At 42.9% G+C, this 14,015-nt stretch overlaps 2 protein-coding genes and 1 long non-coding RNA gene across 6 annotated transcripts; 1 reads left to right on the forward strand and 2 right to left on the reverse strand.

Annotated features, from left to right (window-relative positions):
* Positions 1-254: 254 nt before the first annotated feature.
* adap2 (ArfGAP with dual PH domains 2) lies at positions 255-3,663 on the reverse strand. 2 transcript variants are annotated; one of them, XM_057014165.1, is made up of 11 exons: positions 3,414-3,663; positions 2,847-2,971; positions 2,678-2,769; positions 2,355-2,443; positions 2,135-2,247; positions 1,900-2,049; positions 1,736-1,819; positions 1,455-1,517; positions 1,178-1,255; positions 854-1,082; positions 255-578 (listed from the first exon to the last, which is right to left on the reverse strand). In XM_057014165.1, exons 1-11 carry the CDS (start codon positions 3,499-3,501, stop codon positions 550-552), a joined length of 1,140 nt encoding a protein of 379 aa, XP_056870145.1. In that variant the 5' UTR covers positions 3,502-3,663; the 3' UTR covers positions 255-549. The 2 variants fall into 2 exon arrangements, with proteins under 2 accessions (XP_056870145.1, XP_056870146.1); XM_057014166.1 differs by lacking the exon at positions 3,414-3,663 and having other exon boundaries at positions 2,678-2,796.
* Positions 3,664-4,104: 441 nt separating this feature from the next.
* atad5a (ATPase family AAA domain containing 5a) lies at positions 4,105-13,656 on the reverse strand. Of its 3 annotated transcripts, none has more exons than XM_057014158.1 (22): positions 13,306-13,656; positions 12,871-12,933; positions 11,148-12,787; positions 10,957-11,035; positions 10,714-10,872; positions 10,435-10,570; positions 10,090-10,350; positions 9,797-9,945; positions 9,317-9,467; positions 8,870-9,151; positions 8,556-8,652; positions 8,387-8,469; positions 8,179-8,315; positions 7,938-8,106; positions 7,685-7,852; positions 7,356-7,598; positions 7,196-7,260; positions 6,909-7,098; positions 6,452-6,594; positions 5,587-6,380; positions 4,731-4,889; positions 4,105-4,521 (listed from the first exon to the last, which is right to left on the reverse strand). In XM_057014158.1, exons 2-22 carry the CDS (start codon positions 12,919-12,921, stop codon positions 4,443-4,445), a joined length of 5,235 nt encoding a protein of 1,744 aa, XP_056870138.1. In that variant the 5' UTR covers positions 12,922-12,933; positions 13,306-13,656; the 3' UTR covers positions 4,105-4,442. The 3 variants fall into 3 exon arrangements, with proteins under 3 accessions (XP_056870138.1, XP_056870137.1, XP_056870136.1); XM_057014157.1 differs by having other exon boundaries at positions 6,452-6,591; positions 8,870-9,154; XM_057014156.1 differs by having other exon boundaries at positions 8,870-9,154.
* Positions 8,875-10,594, forward strand: LOC130514530 (uncharacterized). The gene is made up of 2 exons (XR_008947014.1): positions 8,875-8,962; positions 9,302-10,594. It is a non-coding gene; the product is annotated as an uncharacterized LOC130514530 (long non-coding RNA).
* Positions 13,657-14,015: the final 359 nt, after the last annotated feature.

Consider the following 14,015-nt stretch of genomic DNA (forward strand, 5'->3'; position numbering starts at 1 on the left):
CCCCCCGTCTATGTTTATTAAATTTCACGTTTAAATTGACATGAATTAACAACTGAATTATATGAATTTCTATGTAGCATTAGTTAGGTATAAACATGTGGGAAAATATCTATTACGTTATCATTTGTGTGGTGATATTGTGAGTTATTGTGTTTACAATAAAATCGAAAGAGTTAGTCTTGCTGTTCCATGATTTAAAACAGAAAAAAAATCATCATCAGGTCCTCTTTTTAAAGAAAACTTCACATGAACTGTATGATTCAAACTTTTTTTTAAACAAAAGCCATTTCTCTCATGTATTAAATAAGATCACTTTTTATGTTCAACAATACTGTCATGTAAAAACAAACATTTTTGCCACTTAAGAAACATTCCTGTAAATCACTTGGTGTTGCACACTTATTGTCATTCTTCTTCATAATAGTGATATCTGAGTGACACCGGGGAATGGTTGGTACTAAGAGGTGATTTGCCACATTATCCCTTGATGAAATCAGTTAAAAGGCAACAAATGTTGTGGTATTGAGGTCCAGTTGTGGTACGTCTCTGTCAACGCTTACACTTGATATTAGCTTCGACTGAAACAGAAACAAAGGAAAAGGATAAAGTGTGGTCAAACATCAAACCTGGAAAGTTCATTTTGGGGATGTTGAATGAAATTAGAACATGCATATGTCGCATTTAACAACTTTGGTTTGCCTTATGTGTATATACGTATGCTAATTTCATGCTAAAAGTCAATGAATGTTTAGATATTCTTTGACTGTTTTATTCATCGTCCTTTTTGTGGTTTTGTGATTATATCAAAGAACTTTCATTGCACATTTAATGTCTGTGGTGGTTCCTTGCTTACTGGTATAATCCTGTGGTGTCATGGGTCTTTGAAGGACTTGTGCAATGGCCTGAATCCACTCTTTCTGCTCTTTCTCCTGCTCGCACATGAAGACAAACTGACGCCATGGGGTCTCCACTGTGATGCCATATTTCCACTTGTTTCTTCGAGCATTCTTGGGTTCACACTCCTTCACCGAGTACCCTTTCTCCTCCGTGCCAATGAAAATGACCCCTAACTCCTCTGCATCCTACATTCAGTCATATTGAAAAGATGAAATTGAAAAGCCAGAGATGGACCAGGCGAGATAGTGACACACACACAAAGCGTTTGACCCCCCCTCACCAAGTGATGCTTGAAATATAGCAACTTCCGGTTCCCAGAGTCTAAAACAAACCACCGTCTTTTGAATGCTTCCTTATGCTGTCAAAGAGAGAACACATATAAAATGGAACATCACATACAGAAACTCCACAATTTCATAACTTTAACTACCCTTTTTCATATGTTAAAAAGAACAGGAACGCTGAATAATTAGAATTACACTGAGAATAATGAGCATAAGCACTGAGAATAAGACAAACGTGAGGAAGAACAGGCCTGTATGAGTTTAAAACCTTACCAAAGGTCCTGTTTTTTCCATGTATCCTTCTTTGAGGTAGTTCGTTGTTATCTTTGGTATCAGCTGACACAGACAAAAGTATGATTAAGGATTAAATGAACCTCCTGTGTCTTTTCATTCTGCACATTTTTACATTCTATCATATTTGTAGAATATATCTAATCACATGCTTCCTTTGTCAGTGGCCTGTGTTCTCCACTATCTATCTAATAAAGCCACATCAACTAAAGTAAGAGTAGGTGTAACCACATATTGCGTCCAGATTATGCTGCATTGCCTACTTCTTCATCAGTTCCCGTTGGATATGCAGTCTTCAGGTAGGCGTAGCGCGCAGCACGGATGGCGTTATACCATGTGACTATTTCCTAAAGTAGAAGAAGAGACACTGAGCTTCGTCAAAATCAGGGCAACCCAGCATGCGACATTGATGGTGACGCGGTCCCACCTGAGCGCTCTCATGATAAACGTAGAGGCTCCTAGTGTGATCGTCTTCTTGATAGGTGATTTGCAGGCCATGAGGATGATCAATCTTTTCTGGCTGGAATGTGGCATTTAGGTCTTTTATGGAGATTACAGCTTTAGGGCCTTTGGATTCCTTGATGATGCGACATTAGGGCACTTTAGAGTCAGTACAATGGTTAGAAAAAACTAAAGCAACTACTTAAGCATTCACGACTCACATTTTCCTTGTTGTAGTAAGACAGAGTAAATTCTCTCTCTACCAGCACAAACTTCCTCTTCAAAAACTGCATTTTCTCTTTCCCTTTCTTCCACAGCATCCCTTCATAGAAACCTGGACTCAAGTCAAAACAACAGCTCAGTCACAGGATCAGGCCATTCTCCTTTGTGCTGTGGGCCTCACTTTAATTAGTTTATCTACCTGTGATCTGCAAGCCTCACCTGTGTTGTACGGAAGAGGCGGATACTTGGTTTCCCCTGTGAATTCCATCCTCTCGTATTTAGCCCGAATCCACTGCTCACGTAAGGTGCTGTGATTCAGACGCGAATGTCAATAATACAGTGTCACAGTCTGTTCATTACTATCTGCATCACTGCTACAGAAACAGGCTTCATTTGCTTTGATTTAGAAGAATCTGTATTGAATTTGTCTGGCCCTAAATTGCACTTCTGTTTTTGTCTGTTTTTCTGCAGTGTCAGCAGTCTGTGCGTGTCATAACTGAAGATTCCACCATGACAACATAACCAGGCTGAAAAGCACTCACCTGCAGTCGTTCTCTCGAGGTCTATAGTAGAAGACTGGAACAGCTTTCTCAAAAACAGCCCGATTGCTGGCGTTGCCGCTGGCTTTCATGAACTTCTCAGGTGATGCAAATTAAGACAACTTAATTATATTGTGCGGCATGATAAAAATTAAAGTAAAGTGAGCCCTACCTCAACCAGCTCATCCTCCCAGAAGTCCAGTTTTATTGATTTGACCCGGCTGGACAGGCTGCGGTGGATGCCGGAGCAGTTCAGACACAGGAATACCCCCAGTTTGTAGGAAGCCCACTCTGGATCTGCAGACGATGGCGAGTGGAAACAAGCAGCTCATGATCTGGGGGAGCCTCTCTGTAGCTAGGTTTCACTACATCCTGTTCACCACTCTCCAAAAATATCAATGTACCAGAGAAAGAGTAAAGTCTTTCTCTCGGGTGTCTCTGCCCCTAAATCGAGATTAGAGTAAAGCTAAAACACTCAGGCAAGTAGAAAAACAAATGTAGCCTACTAATTATAGTTTAGTCAATCACTCACTCAGCCCATCCATACTATTCTGCCTAGGCAATAATTTGGTTGTTTGACAGGGTGAAGAGGAACAACCAGCTCAGTAACTCTAAAACCCGATCAAGAAGGTAAGGAGACTCTGCCTTGCTTTAGGACCTGGCCTCTTTTGTTTAAAAATGCTTGTTTTAAAAAGAGCATTGGGTGCAAAGTTACCACGTTGTTCTAAATTGGACTTACCAGCCGCACCACAGTCAGCGCACCGATTGTTGTGCGGTTGTTTCACAAGTTCCAGCAAGATCTTTTTGTTCCGCTCGTGGTTTGTCATTTCCACGAAAAATCGACGTCCCCTATCACACGATGGACGCCGTCGTCAACACTGGGCATGGTGCTGTAATCGACTCAACCGGGGGCGAGACAAGACTGGCCCGAGTGAAAAGGGGAACCTTCCTCCGCGGCTTCAGAAACGGGTGTCCGCCCAACTTTACGCACAGATGCGCGCGCCGAGGAGCAGAGCGCGCAGTCTGCTGAGACCAGTTTCCTGATGAGTCCCAAATCTGTCGGCATTAACTGCTCAAGTCATCACTAACTTTTATTCTTTATTTTAAACTTTTTTAAAACGATAGTCACCTGTGCCAATATGCGCGTTCTGACTTAACTCTGCAAGCTCTGACTCCCTCCCCCCCCCCCCCCCCCCCATTTAATTTAAAACCGCTTCTAAAATTAAGATTAAAACACTTGAGTGTCACGGAAACATCTCAAGACCTGGGTGCTATTTAGGTTGCAAAACTTCCTGTTGATCATATGACAGCGTTAGTTTACAAAGGCATACATTTGGTTTTGATAAACCTTTATTTCAAATCGCACTGTGAATGTTGCCGCTGAAAAATAAGTGTTTTAATGTGAAGAAGCTGAAGTGGAAAAAGTAAAATTCTGTCAAAAATATCTCACTTTTATAAAGAGAAACAATGTGATTCTGTGATTTACAAAAACCCTTTACAAATAAGCAAACATAAAATATTGAGCACCTGTACAGCATTAATTACACTTGCTTTGCAAAAAAAACTATATTTCTAAATGAGGTTTTAAGGTATGAAAGGCTGACGTACAAGAAATGTTCCAGCACAATTTAAAAATGATACAAAGAGTGTAAATTATTATTAGTGCAGTCCTTGAAGGCACCCAAACAGGCCCCAAATTTAGAGCACATCTGAATTCTGATCGCAATGATCCCAGACAAGTATGGAACTCATCTCCACGCGCTACAGTTTAAGGGAAATCTCCTGCAAGATATCGTAGAGTGCTCTTGTCAAGACCCAGGTGGATCACGTCCAGGTAGTGAAGGAACCTGAAAAAGGAAAAGGCAAAATCAACATTTTGTCCTTGAACACCGCGCTCTTAACTGTGACTTATAAAGTAAAGTTGCGATGAATGCCAGCTATTTGGCAATCAGCGGTTAGCTTTGATCATGTCTATTCTGAGACATTTTGATCACCGCTTCCTGCCCAAAGGTCAAACCGGATGTTAATAATGAGTGCACATGACTGCTTTGCTCACCTTCGTTTCGCCTTTTCCTGCTCTCTCAGCTGTTCTGATCTGCAGATGGTGCGCAGAGCTGGCAGGTATTCCACGGCAGCTGCTGGTCTGTTGCATAGCGTACCACACACTCCTTTAAACCTCAGGCTCTCCATTAATTCTGTCCTCTTTTGTATTAACCTGGGGGGGGGAAAAAATCATTACAGTGATCCCTCGCTATATCGCGGTTCATCTTTCGCGGCTTCGCAGATTTTTTTTGCGAGTCGTTCATTGCAGTTCTCAAATATAATCGAAGGTGGCATATCCGTTTATAAAAATCTTCTTGCTCAGAAAAAGAAAGAGCGCCAACAACTGCCTATAACAATGTTCTTCTCTCGGAGAAAGACTCCTGCGCCTTCAGTAGAAACAGACGCTCCAGCGGAGCGGAGTCAGGACGCAGAGGCACAGCTGGGACTGAAATACGCGAGTGACAATGTTTCCAACCTTGTATTACTATATTAAAATTATTGTTTTAAACAAAGTTTGGTCTTTAAAACAGGTTTTGATGTTTTGTTTCATTCTACTGTTCAGTATTGCATTGTAAAATAATTTAAAAAAATAAAGTTGCTACTTCGCGGATTTCACTTTTCGCGTGTTACTTTTGGAACGCAACTCCCGCGATAAACGAGGGATCACTGTATATCAAACTCTTTGAGTACCATCAACTCAACAGAAGTTATCTCACAGCAAAGTATCATTAAAACGTCTGGTTTCATTGTGACGCTTGGGTTGCTGGTGAAACATACAATGCGGTTAGAACACACTTCTCTAAAGTAACAGTATCATGGCGACTGCTGCAGAAAGATGAAAAAATTGTGCAAGGCCTGTCAGGACTCACTGTGGTTGGCAGGGGCCGTCCTGGGTGTAGCTGCAACTGTCGCGATGAGCTGCCACAGGAAGAGTCAGTTCTGCTTCTGCCTCCTCCCTCAGCCTCCCCTCAAACTGTTTGGCTTTATCCCAGGCCTCTGCTGCTGAGATGCAACACTTCTGGAAGCTCAGTGCCTCAACAGCAGCTGTGATCTCTAAGGACCGCTCTCTGCCCATCCAGCTTCCCCTGTCCGTCTCAACTCTCGCCTCGTCTCTCATCCCGTCTTTTACCAGTGCACCAGCTCCGAGAGCCGTTGGAGGAGCACCCAGCATCGAGTCCATGCAGGACAGGTTGTCAAAAAATTCACCTAATGATTGTAGACCCTGAGAGACCGGGAGGCTTTTGAGCTTCTCTTCAGGAGTCAGCGGTTTCCTCCTTACCTGCGGGCAAACCACACTCGCTCCGACGTCCTCTTTTGACTGCGAGACAATCTGGGGTTTGTGAAGAGACACAAAGTCATCCTCAGAGTCAGAGTCCAGTCCATCCTGACCTGGCACACAGTGTTGCTTCTTCATCTTCCTCATCCTGCTGGAAAATTTAATTGGACTGCCATCGTCTGAGCACTCCATCCATTCCGCTGTGGGTGGCAACACAGGATGGTCTTGTGATTGAGAAAGTGTCTGTTTTGGTTCACTGGGTGAGGTAGTCAGCTGGGTGCTTGGCAGAGGTAAGAGTATCTCCATATTTGAATACAGAAGGTCCACTCCTCGTCGCTTGCAGTTGGTCAGCAGGTCCCACCACGATGCCTCATCAGGTCTACAGGTCTGTTGATAACACCCTCCCATTAATATCTCAAATGATTTATTATTTAAATCAAAGTAAACACAGAGCTCACCCTGAGAATCTGCCAAATGTCTCGCTCAGGTGCAATATTCAGCAGACCCAGCATGCTCTCGGTGCAGCAGGCATCACGAGGAGGGACGGCAGATGTGACAGAATCTGATGCAGCTTCAGGCTCAAGTGGCTCGAGTTTGGCTGCTTAAAAAGGGAGAGAAAGAAAAAAAGATTGACTCATGCTTGTTTTATGAATAAACCACACTGCAAAACTTGCAGGGATAAAATAAATACTGTTCAGTTCACAAAGAAAAAGGTCGCTGTAACTGTAAGGAGAGTTCTGTTGGGCGTGAACCCTGAACCTTCAGACCAGAGGAACACTGCCAGTTCCCCAAGTACCCTTTTAACATGTTCAAAAGGCATTAATTATGGGTGACTGTAGTTTCTTCACTCTGAATTGCAGAGAAATCTAAAATTCAGTTGTGAGAATCCAGGAAAGAGTTTGAAACGCCCATTACCTTTTTTAGCAGTGTCTGTCACAGGCCTGTCTGTGCAGTGACCCCCACCACTGCGGGCCCAGAACTGCAGCTGTAGTAAACTCTGCCTCATGTCACATCCATTGTGTCGCAGCAGAGCGCTGACGTCCCATTGGTCCGTCCTGATATCCTCTGCCAGACACAAGAGTTGCATGAAGCTGCTCGAGTCCAACTGGAAGAAACAATAAGAACGATGCGTCCTGTTTCTTTAGCATTGTAACAGAAGCCACAAATCTGTGTTTAGAATCAGTGAGATGTTCACAACTCACCACAGAAGGCGCTTTGAAATGGATCTCTTCAAAATTACCGTCAAACATGCTGCTGAATGCAGGATCTACGTTGCAGACAAGGTTTGATTTAGACTCAATATGATCAAAAACAGGCCAAATTGGGCCTATTTCTCTGAATTCCCCAATTCCTCCTACTCACCACTGGTAGTGAGAATGACGGGCCTCTTGGTAGTAGTCATAAATGTCTTAATGGCAGAAAGAAAGCCGGAGTCATCGTCAAAAATTACATCCACCTCTTCAAACAGGATCAACGAAGTGGCCAACTTCTTGCTCTGCTCTTCACTGATGCTCTCTTTAGACACGGAAGCTACTGGTGGGTTTGCAGCAGGGACTTTGTCTCTACTGCCAAACACATTTGCTTTTGTAGTGTTCTTGCATGAAGCTGTATGAGAGGAAAAACTCAATGAATCCCCAAAGTTCTGTCATCATTTTATAACTAACAAATACAAAAAAGGAAAGTCTATTTACATGGTTTTTCATTATTTTTAGTGTTTGGTGCTTCCCTGTTGGGGGGCCGACCCATTTTGAAGAAGTTAGCCAGTGATGTTGGAGCCAGGTCTCCTTTTTTAACCCCTTTAGGTGAATGAGGGTGTTTTCTAGGAGAGGAAACCACTGTTCGAGAAGAATTGACCTTTTCTGGACAAGTAAAGAAACAGTCAGCAGTTATCTTAGATAGTTCTGTCTTATACTGATATAGTATGTTAATTGTCAGTTTCCATACTTGGAGAAGTTCCTGGCCTTACAGAGCTGCTGCTGCTGTAACTATTAAAGTAGGAGGGCTTGCATGTGTTAACGCCCTGACCATCCACCTGGTGTGACTGCGTAGCCTCTTTTAGCTGCGACAGAATCAGACGGCCACTGCGCTGAGAGGAAGCGTTGACCTCAAATACCTGGAGAAGCCAGACGGCAGGTTATAAAATTAAAGTGACAATTTCAACAAAAGTGCCTGCTAGAGTTTGTACCTTGAAGCCCAGTTCCTGAGCACACGCATAGACTGCCGCAGTCTTCCCAACCCCAGTGGGTCCTGTGATGAGCAACGTATTGCATAACATGTCCTCTCCATCCTGAAACTCCTCTTCTCCACAGTCCCAGTCTGAATCTGGAAATAAAGATCAGATGAATTAAACCAAACAGACAAACAAATAGACGAGCAGTATTTCTGCCACTCACCAGTCTTGTCTTCCCCTTGCTTCTTCTCTGTCTGTTTTCTTCTTTCTTCTCGGTCTGCTCTGAGTTTCCACTCCCTTAACCAGCTGTGAAACAGAAAGATCATCATGTCATTGACCTGTGCCACATGTCAACCAAGCCTTGGTAAAGTAAAGCACTTTTGACTCTTCACCTGTGCAGCCTCCTCACTGCTCTGGCATTGCCTACAATGTCACTAGAGTGCTGAGGATGATATTTATCTGTCCATAACACATCCTCCTTTACATCATCTGTAAAATAAAGAACCAGCCAGTGATGAATCTCAATCACAAGAACTGAACCACTGTCAACGAGTGATCACGGAGGTGCAAACACGTCCGTATTTATCAAGCTTACCAGTAAACAAAAACAATTATGCTGATGTTATTGGACTATAATTAAGAACATTTGGGCATGAAATAGATTGATCAGGACAAACAAATGACTGAAGGGAAAACTGATTTATACCTTTTTTTTCAGTGTCCTCATCCAAAATCGTAATGAGAGCGTCATCTTCAGATTTAGCTGCAGGATTGGCGTCGTCATTCTTCTCCTGCTCAGGTTTGGACCGCTGACTTCGTCTCATGCGGCTTCCCTTCACGCTTCGCTGTGAAACAATCTCCTCCTCTCCTCTACGTTGCTTTTTAGCCACCTTTACAGCAATTTCCTCTTCCTCACTTTTCCTCTTCCTCTTCCCTCCCACTGATTTAGCAGAGAGTGCGCTGGTTTTGACCCTGGTGATAGGGTCTGCTTCTAGCAATAAAATAAAAAGGCAACATATTACAAGTTTAGTAGCTGTGTGTTAATATATTAGCTATTAATGTACTGCATCAAATGCAAATGTGAGGGAAAAAAACCCAAAACAATCAAACCAATAAGCTACAACTCTTTATGTTTCAGTGCTGTCCCACTGACCTGCTGCCGTGCACTGCTGCTTGTGATCAGCGCGTCTCTTCAGGAGGCGACTCATGAACATCTGAACAGGGAATAAAGGATTGGATGTGCCCACCTCCTCTGTGAGACGATGACGAACGCTTTCAGAGATCTCGGGCCTCTGTGTTGAACCCTTTGAATGAGAAATTAACATGAAACATTTGATCCTTAACTGTCAGTGTTATATGCCTGATGTGCAAATGCTGTCAGTGAGTAATCATAAATAGGCTTTTCATGTGCCTCTCACACAAAAAAATCCATGTCAAAAAAGTGTAACTAAGGGCTTTCAGTGCTGGATTTAACCTAAAATATTCAATTCCATTTATCTATACATAATAAATGAATACTAGCATAACAGGAGAAAACCTTTGGCAGGACCAGTCCTCTGCTGACTGCACGCAGCATGAAGCAGGAAAAGAAGGAGAGACAGGACAGAAGGGAGGACCTACAGTCATAACATACCAGCTTATGTAACACTCTACACGCTGGTTTTGTCTTCATAAGATGGGAGCTGCAAACAGGTGGCAGTGGGCTGCACGTTTGGTACCAAAACTCTTGCAGATGAGACAGTAAAGAGGACTGAGGCCAAGGCAAACTCCAGAGAGGGCAATCTGTCAAAACACAGTTCAATGTTGATCACACAATACATTTGCAGAGTCGATCAATTTGAACATTAAGTCAGTTTAGAGACGTTTTTTATTTTTTGCCTGGATGTGGAAAACAAATCAACATGTATTTCTGGTGGAGCGGTCTACCTTTTAATGTTTGTTTCGTGTGTGTCACCGGTTGAAAGGAAGAACAGGAAAGAGAATACGCCTCCTTTGTGGCAGTGGTCTTGGCTATCTGTTTCCTAAGGGACTCAGGCAAACCACTCTTTAGGAACTCTCTGCGTGCCCTGGACTGATCGTTGTCTGGAGAATTTGTGGAGCTTTCATGGCTGCTGTCGTCAAAGATAGAAATCACCGCCGATGCCTTCCGAGCAGTTTTTTCTTGACCAAGAGAGGAAGCTTTGGACCCTGACAGCAAGGAATTCCAGCAACGTTAGAGGAGATGTCAACGAAATGGTGAAATCTGATGTGATGTTAATGGAGACATAATACCTGCTAAAGGTTTGGCATCTTTGCAAAGAGATGAGGCCTTTCCCAGAACATCATTTAGACTGCGTAAAGACTTCTTACTCTTTTCTGCCACCTTAGGAGTGGTCATCACATCTTCATCCAGGCATATAACAGAATCCTGACAATAAAATTTTAAAAAATTCTCATGACTCTTAAAGCAACATTCCAGTTAAGGGAACATTAAAAACGTCATTAGTTGATAATACGCAACACTGGGAACCACTATTGTGAACGCGTCAGAAAGCAGTTTGTTAATAATACCTCATGTTCACAGTAGCTCCTCTTGGCAGTGGCCTCGGTACGTGAGGAACGCCTGAGATTTGTCTTCTCCTCCACACTGACTTTTTTACTCTGCTGAATCACCCGGGCTTTCTCCACCAGCTTTCTTGCCTGCTTCCTTTTTTTGGCATTATTTGTAATCTGAAAAAAATATGAATTGAAGCAAACATATAAATTATTAGCAGTGTAAGAACAACAGCATTAACAGTAATAACAAGAACTTACATTGGAAGCACCTGCAGTGCCACAGCCACTTTCTGTCTTGGAAGTAGGAACATCTTTCTGGACTCGAACAAACTTAATCCTGAAAAGATAACACAAAAGTAAGTCACAGCATATATGGAATAAGAGTAGGATTACAAAGTTTGATGATAATAAAAGGATTAAAAAAAGAAAAGGCCGGCCATATAGATCACCTGATTGGACTCTGCTTGACATCAGGAGGGCACACCATTTCTGCTCTGAAGACTCCGTGTTTGGACCTGTGTGTCTTTGCAGGTGGATGTACAGCAGCCCTCTTTGATTCACTGGGTTGTCTTGGTCTTCTGACAGGAGTTTCTGGGTTGGAACATTGACTGACGACAGTCCCCCTTGTAGACCTTCTCACCGCTGGGGTGGAGGGGGTTGAGGTGACAGGAATCTCCTGTGTCCCACCACCATCATCAGTGTTTACCAATTCTTTCACAGGAGCAGGTAAAGTTCTGACTGTCCTATTTTCTCCTTTCTTTTGGCTTTTTCTTGCCAGCTTATTTTTAGCAGCTTTTTTAGAAATCGAAGAGGTTTCTTCAGCAGTTGGTGGAACTGTGGGCTGCTCCTCTGTCTCTGTAATATCTTCAACTTTCTCTATTGGTTGCTTGGTCTTGCCCTGGCTCTTACCAGGCTTGGTTTTAGAGCCATCCACAGCGGGCTGTTTGAAGGCAGCCATGAACTGCTTTCTCTCAACATCAGTGCATTTGGGTGTGGATTCACTCTCAAGAATGGCCAGCTCCAGGTCTTCCTCCTCCAGAACTACATTTGACTTCCATTTGACAAGAGGTCCAGAAGATGGGAGCTTGTGTCTGTCCTCCATCTGAGCAGGTGATATCAGTTCTAAGGGGCTCGTTGTCCCCTTTCTCCTATTGAAGATAGAAGCTACCTTTTTAGTTGCCACAGCATCCTGCTTAGGTGAGACTGCATGCACTTCAGCATGAATGGTGACCGTCTGCGGTGAGCCTTGGAGTACTGCCTCCTCAGAACGTATATTTTCATCGAGGTTAGTGTCCATTTTTTCAGTAGCAGTTGGGACATTTTCCACTATCTTCTTCTCATCGATGTCCTCGCTCTGACTGCGCACAAACTCCTCAAAGGAGATTGTCACTGTGCTGTTGTTTAACTGTGAGGTTTCATCTACATTAACCTCCATACTAACATCACACAGTGTGCTCTCAGTTTCTGTCTCCTCTTGTTGCTGCTTTCTCCTAACAAGCGGTACATTACTTTTGACTTTTTTTGCTTTATCCTTTGAAGGAACAATTGGGGACAACTCTATAATTTCTAGTTGTGATTGAATATTGGATTTTTCATCATGATGTTTCTTTATGTCACTGACGATCTCAGTGGCCGTGATCTCTAATTTTTCCCCTGTGAAGCAAGCCTCTTCAATAAGATTAATGCCTTCACCACCACTAAAAAGCTTTCCATCTGTTTGTACCGACAACCTTTCTTTATGGCACTGTTCTTCTACAATCATACAGTCCTTCTCCGTGGACTGTGAACGATCCGTTTTATTGAGTTTCATCGCTGCTTTGCCAGACTTTCTACTTCGTTTCTGAAGTGGCTTTTTTACTTGCGTCTCTAAACTATGTTGTTTTTCACAGGGCCGAGATTTCTGACAGTCACCTTCCAGTGGTTCTGGTGAGCTGGTCTTAGTCGGGGCCTTCCGGGTAAAATAGTCCATAATATTGCTGGGACGAGGAGGAGAAAATGGCTTTTGCAAAGGCTTGGGCACAGGGCAGAAATTGTTTGGGATTGTCTTGACAACAGGACTTCCTCCATCACTTTGAGATTTCTTGCATGGCTGAAGAACCAAGAAATGCATTAAAATGCTGACAAGCAACAAGTGCACGATCTAAACTGTCCACCTCAGTGTCTTAGACGTACCTGAATGTCAAAGTCCTCGATGACAGATGCCATAGCAACAACACCAGCCATTTTAGAAAAGACCTGGTCCAAAGGACAACACATGAAGAAATAACTGTCCTCAACTTGAAATAAAGCATGGAAGCAACTATTGATGATGTATTTCCTGATCATACAGCATAACAACAATATTTAAAGATGACGGTATTAGTTTGACTGCCTGATCATGAATGAGAAAGGATAGAAAGTAGCTGCAACGTTAGAAAGTGTAGATTTTCTGTCAAGCCGTTAATAACACATTAAGAAGGCAAGATAAGATAAAATTCCTGTTTTGTTGGTATAATTAAGGGATTACAAACGGTTAACTTTGTCTGACATGGCGCCCAGTTGCTCTTCCAGTTCAAACTATAGTGGAGAAGCAACTAGAAAAACAAAGAAGCTTAAATCCTCACTTACCAAAAATACTTTTACTTTAATGACCGTCTTCGTGCTGTTTCCCGTTCACCCTTTCGTGTGTTCGTGAGGGAACGAGTGACATAAAGCTCATTGTGCGACAGGCAGCTATTTGTTGCTTTATTGCTGGAAAACAACAAGCTAGCAGACGTATGTTAGAGGCGAGCAGCTCCAGCGTAAACAGGGGTTTCGCTCATGTCAGCCGCAGAAACACGAACGAAAGCAGAAAGTCTTCGCGTAAATATCCAAAATGGCTCGAGAGGAAATTCCAATTTCATGTTTCTTGACACGGACTGCGCTTTCAATTGCGCGCCATTCTGGATATGAACGAAGAGCGCCAAATTCACGCGACCTCTGGCGAAACCGGCCTCCAACCAATCATGTGAGCGAAAACATGTGACGTCAGCGTCTGGCGTCGCATTTCAGGCCGCTCCAATAGCTACAGCGCCTCCTATCGGTAGGGGCTGAAAAGTGCATAACAAGTTGCATGTATATAATCCACAGACAATTTTGAAAAACGTTTTCCTTACTCAAAGTTATTGAAAAGTAGAGTAATAAGAATGAGAAACGTTGATGCGAAGTTTTTCGGAAATACTTAATCGTTTGCTAGTGAATTATTTGTGTATTTGAGGTTGCCGTTAAAAACACACAAACTCAAACCCAAGAAACATATTAAAATACATTGAACAAAATGTAAAAACCTGTTATTAATT

Source organism: Takifugu flavidus, chromosome 18 (genome assembly GCF_003711565.1).
Source record: "Takifugu flavidus isolate HTHZ2018 chromosome 18, ASM371156v2, whole genome shotgun sequence".
Lineage (NCBI taxonomy): Eukaryota > Metazoa > Chordata > Actinopteri > Tetraodontiformes > Tetraodontidae > Takifugu > Takifugu flavidus.